The sequence below is a fragment of the Apaloderma vittatum genome, unplaced genomic scaffold (assembly GCF_000703405.1).
Source record: "Apaloderma vittatum isolate BGI_N311 unplaced genomic scaffold, ASM70340v1 scaffold29944, whole genome shotgun sequence".
Classification (NCBI taxonomy): domain Eukaryota; kingdom Metazoa; phylum Chordata; class Aves; order Trogoniformes; family Trogonidae; genus Apaloderma; species Apaloderma vittatum.
Window position 1 is genome coordinate 1 of NW_009712598.1, and position 6,332 is coordinate 6,332.

At 53.7% G+C, this 6,332-nt stretch overlaps 1 protein-coding gene across 1 annotated transcript in view; it reads left to right on the top strand.

Moving 5' to 3' along the window:
- Window positions 1-4,869: 4,869 nt before the first annotated feature.
- The window catches only part of IFFO1 (intermediate filament family orphan 1), a gene marked incomplete at its 5' end in the record, with an annotated part of 4,807 nt that continues 3,344 nt past the window's right edge, over window positions 4,870-6,332 (top strand). The window contains 3 exons of the mRNA XM_009868059.1: window positions 4,870-4,930; window positions 5,018-5,113; window positions 5,362-5,502. Coding sequence (XP_009866361.1) covers window positions 4,870-4,930; window positions 5,018-5,113; window positions 5,362-5,502 — 298 coding nt within the window. The remainder of the gene's footprint in view (window positions 4,931-5,017; window positions 5,114-5,361; window positions 5,503-6,332) is intronic.

Genomic DNA, 6,332 nt, shown 5'->3' on the forward strand with positions numbered 1-6,332 from the left:
AGAGACCCCGACCATCGCCTGGGAGGCTGCGGGGCTCTGCTTGGTGGTGCCCTGGCCTGACTTCCCAGGAGTGTGGGCAACAGGCAGCGTGAGATGAGGCTGTGAGGCAAAAACGGGGACCCCGGAAAGCATTGGGTCTCCTTGCTTTGCCTCCTGGTGTTTGAACTCTCAGGATGCTCGCTATGCCGTTTCCATTCTTATGAACCCAGCACAGGAGGGTAGAAATGTTTTTCCTAGCGGGGAAGAAATACCGCAACTCCAGGAGCTGGTGTTTTGGAGGGGAGGGGATCTGGAAACACTTGGGAAGGAGGAGCAGCTGAAAAGTAGGTGAGGAAGATGATTGTGCGGCAGCAAGCAGGTTTGGGTTGGAAAAGGCTGTTGGGAGGAGGAGAGTGCTCTGGATACAGAGGAAGGTGCAGAGAAGCCCCTGGCAGGGCAGCTGGCTCTCCCTGGGTCCTTCCCCACCCCAGTGCTCTCCCAGCACCTCAGCAACAGCGAGCCGTGCAGGAGCACCCCACTCCTCCGGGGCTTTCCTCCTGACCCAAAATAGCGGCGGCTCGGCATGTGCCTCAGAGAAGGGCGAAGCAGAATGCAAAGCTAATCTCTTGGCCGATTCTTCTTTCCCGTGCCAGGCAGCCACCGGGTCTCTCATCGCACTGGTGGCGCTTTTGTTTCAAGCCAGTTTCTGAGGCTGGTCCCAGATCTGCACGTAGGATGAGATCAGGCTGGCGTCGCTAGGTCAGGACACGGTGCTGGGCGAGACTGTCACTGGTGACTGACACCACCCAAGTGACTGATTTTTGTATTATTACTTTTTTTCCAGAAGAAAAGTCACTCTGTGATGCTTTAGAAGCAATTAGAAAGTTACTGTTTACATACCCGAAGGAGTGAAACGGTGTGCTCTACCCACAGGAGCCATGCTGCTGACCTGTGCTTCACAGCCACGAGTTCTGGTGCCAAGATCAAGGCTGGGGATCCAAGCTGACACCTTACCTTTTCAGCTTTGTGAGGCTTTGGCAGACTTACTTGTCGGTTGTTCCAGTGCGCCGTGCAAGGCACGTGGGAGGGAAGAGTTGGCATCTCTCCTTTCCTACTGAGGCCTATGTGTACCTAAGGCATTATATTTTTAAGCCAGGGGTTGTGCATCTTCTCCAGGGGCAGGCAACTCTCCTTGCCTGGATGTTTCTGGGTGAGAGAGAGAGGAGCTGGGGCCACTTTTTTGGTCGAGAGGGCTCAAGCCTCACCCACTCAAAGCGGGTCAGCCAGAGAGGACCAAATTGGGTTTGTTGTTGCTGCTGGAAATCGGAGAGAAGGGAGAGCTGTTTGGGGTTGCCCCATGCTGGCAAGCAGAGTTCGGGGAGGGCTGCAGGGCGTGTGACCGAGGGACACTGGGGGCAGGCGGGGGAGCACCATGAGCTGCTGCGGGCCAGTGTTGTTGGTGGGGTCTATTTTTGGACTGTGTTACCAGGAGCTGGGGGAAAGCAGACCCCACCCCCAGACCCTTCCTAGCACCGGGGATTTTCTGACAGGTGCAGCCAGGTCCCAAACAGGGGAATGGGACAGGAGGATCCCATTTCCACACCCTTCCCCGTGCTGAGGCCTGACGCTGACATCCCCCGGGAGCAGAGACTTCCCTGCCATGGTGGGCTCTTATCTGCTGTGGGGACAGTATATTTGGTGTCATCCCTTTGCTACCTGCCTGCGGGCAGCGGAAACAGACTGTGCTAACACAGGACTTCCCAGTTTGTTGACCCATGACTTGTGCGCTTGAGCTGGTGCTTTCTTCAGGGCAGCATTGCCATCGTGCACCCCGCAGCACTCAGAGCGGTGCGACAGGAGGAGCTTCTCTCTGGATACGCAAGGCCTGAAATTCAAGACTGGGATCTAGGAGAGATGCAGAGGCAATAGGGAGGGATGAGAAGAGATGCAGCAGCAGGAGGGAGGCTCACAGGAGCTGCACTGGGGAGGAGTGGGCTCAGGATTAGGTGACTTGGAGAGGGGCAGAAGGTGCCTGTGAATATCATGCAGACCTGCCAAGTGCTGGAGATCTGAGAGTCCCGTCAGGTTTGTGCTGTCTGCTACATCCGTGTTCCAAGTAGTTTTTATCTTGGGTGCTGCAAAGGGCACACTGGAACTGTGGGGTGAGTAGTGTTAATGCACAGCAGGTTAGAGTCATGGAAAGGTTTGGAAGGGAACTTTAAGGGATCATCTAGTGCAACCCCACTGTCGTGGGGTTTCACTAGGTCAGGTTGCTCAAAGCCCTGACCTTGAACACTTCCAATGATGAGACATCCACAGCTTCTCTGGGCAACCTGCTTCAGCATCTCACCACTTTCATCATAAAGAATTCTTCCTTCTGGCCAACCTAAATCTACCCTCTTTCAGTTTAAACTGTTGCCCCTTGTCATGTCACTGCATGCCCCAGTAAAAAGCCTCTCTCCATCTTTATTTTAAGCCTCCTTTATACACTGAAAGGCCAAAAGAAGGTCTTTTGTTGTTGTAATTGCCCTCGGAGGAGGTTCACCAGGCTGCAGGGCATTTACCATTAAGATGAAGCTTAAACATAGCAAGAGAGGGAAGTGTGCACCCTCAAGCCCAGAGCAGCCCAAAGGGTGTCCCACAGCACCAGTGTGCTTAGGGCAAGTTACCTCAGTGCCTTTTGAAGCAAACAGGATTTTTTAAAGATGAGGGGAGGGGTTTGTTTATTTTGCTAAATGAACTTCTGGAGGGGGTACAGCTGGGGCCAGTAGCTGACAAGGAGATGGCCGGGTCCCTCTGCTGCTGGGACCCTCCTGCCCTGGCTCTCTACCTCCTGTATTTCAGCCTTCGGGCAGCTTTGTGACCACGTGGGGAAGGTGCCCGTCTCCCCTTGGCGCCAGCGGCTGTGGGGTTGCGTGGGGCAGCTTTTGCTTCCAGCCGGCAGCAAACCCGGCAGCGGCGGCCGGCGGCACTGGGCTGCGGGAGCAGTGCTGCAGGCAGGTTATTATTAGGAGTGGTGCATTGCAGGAGGGAACAGGGGAGAAGGATCCAGGCAGGAGGCAAGCGGGAGAGAGATTTGGAACGGATGGGCACCCAGATCCGTCGCTAGTGGGGTGAATCGCTGTTGCCTCCTGCTTTTGAATCTGGTCTGTGCTCATCTTCCGTAGCATTGGTGCGAAGTGAATTCTTCCAAGGATTTGCTGCTGTGCTTTACTTCCCCAGTAAGTCCCGGCTACGTAGAGACCCGGAGGGAGGCGGGGACCAAAACAGGGGAAGCGTCATGCTGAGAAAGATGCTGAAATTTTTTTCATATGGTGGAAGGCGTTTTTCTCCCAGGGGAGGGACGCCTTGTTTGAGCAGTTCCCATATAAGGACAATTCTATCTTTTAACTTTTTCCTTCTCTCTCTCTCTTCATCTCCCTCTTTTTTCAATGGAATGAGAATCCCCTTTGACTTCTCTTCTGTTTCTGCACTATGGAGCCAATGCCAATGTGAGCACTGCACGCTTTGTCCTTGTTTGAGTAAGGAGCAGTGTTGCTAGCCTTAAGAGCTTAGACGTTCATAAGCCAGGACTCTCCTGTGTCGTCAGATTGTCCTGATAGTCTGAGATGACAAGCATGAGGGCTTTTCATATGCTTTCTGGTCTCCTAGACCTTAGGATTAATTTTTTTAACTTAGTGTGAGTAAGTGAGATGAGATTTTTCATATGCTCCTGCAGAGTCGCAATTCCTGTGTTGGTGCTTGCAAGCATTAAGTAGCAACCGGAGATCACAGCACTAGGCAGGGCCCAGCTCTGGTTGCTTTCCCAGAGAAATCCTGCTTTCTCGGAAAAATCTGGCTCTCCCGGAAGAGCCAGGAGCCGGGTAAGAATGCAGCAGCCCTGCCCCGTGCTGTACCGCAGCTTGTGCCAAGCCATCTGCTCTATGGGATAGTCATTTAGGAAAGAGCAGTGCAGCCTGGTGGCCTCCCAACAGACCGTTGACTGGGCCAACACCGCAGCACAGCCCAAGAGGATGATCTCATGCAGTGAAATATAATATAATTGCTAGGAGGCGTGCCTTGTCTATAGCAATGCTGGGCACCTTGCAGCTCAGCCTTTTGCAAAGCTGCAGAGCCTAATACAGTACCCGCTGGCCAACCTGAAGTAAACTGGGACAATCTATCCTGCTTCCTTGCAGGATGAAACAATGTTCTTTAATCCAACCTGTTGTGTGACAGTACAGCCAAGACTTGTGCCCATGCTTGGGTAGCATGGCCTGGCACAGGGCAACCCTCTGCATTGGTACAGCCCTTCACGTTGACATTTGTCACGGCTGCTCACGCTGTAGTGTGGTTTGGTATGAGGTTGGGTTTTGCGTTTCCCGCAGCCTGAACTGCAGCACCGAAGACGTGCAAACGCAGTCACAAACACGATGCGAATGGAGGCAACTCTGCAATATCTGCAAGCCTGTTACTGAGTGCTGGAGCTGCACCTAATGTGGCCTGAGGCTGAGGGGCTTGGGGGGTGGATAGAGAGGGTGGTGGGCTACTTCGGGCTCTGAGCCAGCTCCAGGGTGGCAAAGTGTGCAGCGCAGCTGCTCTGCAGAGCCTGTGGTTGGTGTCCCCAGTTCCCCCCGCTGCAGAGCAGGCAGCCGTCGGTCTGCCCACGGTGGATACAGTGGAGAGCACGAAGGGGCAGGGTTCATGGCCCGGGAGGGCTGATGGGCGTTTGGCAGCTGCCGTTGTCTGGAAACAAGCGTGCATTCCTGGGCACGTTCTCCTTCCCACCCTGGTGCAGTCATCACCCCCTCTCGGATAGCTTTGGGGTGAGCAGCTGCTGCTCCCTCCTCTCTCTTTGGCAGCTGGCAAGGCGAGTTCAGTGGGATCTGACCAGTGCATTTGTCTCCCTAGATGGGAAGAGGAGTACACAGTACGTGTCCAGCTTCAGGACCGGGTGACTGAGCTGCAGGAGGTGAGCATCGCTGTCTTCCCCTTCCCTTGCTCCCCAGCTGCCCCATGCTGCCACTGATTTGCACATCTCTCCCTCTGCCGGTGCCAGGAAGCCCAGGAGGCTGAAGCCTGCCAGGAGGAGCTGGCCATGAAGGTGGAGCAGCTCAAGGCAGAGCTTGTTGTCTTCAAGGGACTGATGAGCAACGTGAGTCCCTAACCCCTCTGCGACCTGGCAGCAGTGTCCTACCCAGGTGGTGGGGATGTGTAGAAAAGATCTTTGGTGGGGCAGGTCCAGCACAGAGATGGTCTGGCAGGGTTGATCCAGTGTGCAGCGAGCAAAGTGGGGGTGCAGATGCAGTCCTGCAGCACAGAGGGGAATGCAGGGGTTCTGGTTGCTGTTTACCTTGCTTAATCTTCCTCCTTCGTCCCCCTCCTGTGGTGCCATGGGTTCAGAACATCACGGAGCTGGACACCAAGATCCAGGAGAAGGCCATGAAGGTGGACATGGACATCTGCCGGCGCATTGACATCACTGCCAAGCTGTGCGACGTGGCGCAGCAGCGGAACTGCGAGGACATGATCAAGATGTTTCAGGTGAGAAGCGTCTGCTGCTGCTCCAGGCTCAGTCACCGGCTCTGGGGAGGAGCGTTCCCGAAGGAGGTAGAAGAGACAACACCAGCCCCCTGCTAGGGGAGACGCTTGGTCACCCTTACTCTCGCTCCTTGCCGTGCCTTGCTCTCTCTCTCTCGGGACGACCAGTTGAAAGGGCACAGAGAGGAGGTGGAAAGCTCCAGATGTTACTTTAGGCATCAAGAGTCCCCTCAACCTCTTGCTGACCTGTCATGTTGGGCCCAGGGACCCCGAAGGGATAGGGGAGCAGCTGCAGGAGGGAGACGAGTTGCTTGAGTGTCTGTCTCTAACTCCATCTCTCTCCTTCCCCTTCCCCTCTCTGTCATCTTCTCTCTGTCTGTCTTCTCTGTCTCTGTCTCTTTTCTCTTTCTGGATGTCACTACCTCTCTGTTTCACTCTCTTTGTCCCTACAGAAGCAACTGGTTAGTTCCATTTGGTTGGGAAAGTGTACAAATTTTAAACTTTCTATAAATGAGGCTGGATTGTAAATATTGACATATTTCACCTTTTTCAGACTCTGTCTCTTTTTTCCTGTTTCTGTCGCTGTGTTCCTTGTCTCTGGACTGGGGTGGTGGGCAATTTGAGTTTTTCTGCAGCAAAAACACATTGTTTTTTCTCATCAGATTCACAGATTCCATCTTTAGTTGCTTAATTTTAATTTTATAAAATGCTAAAACCATGTTTTTTACCCATTGCACCATCTTTAACCTGATCATAATGAGCCCATCTCTCTCTCTTTCTCTCTCGCTTTTCTTCCTTCCTTTCTTTCTCGCTTTCTCTCTCTCTCTCTTTCC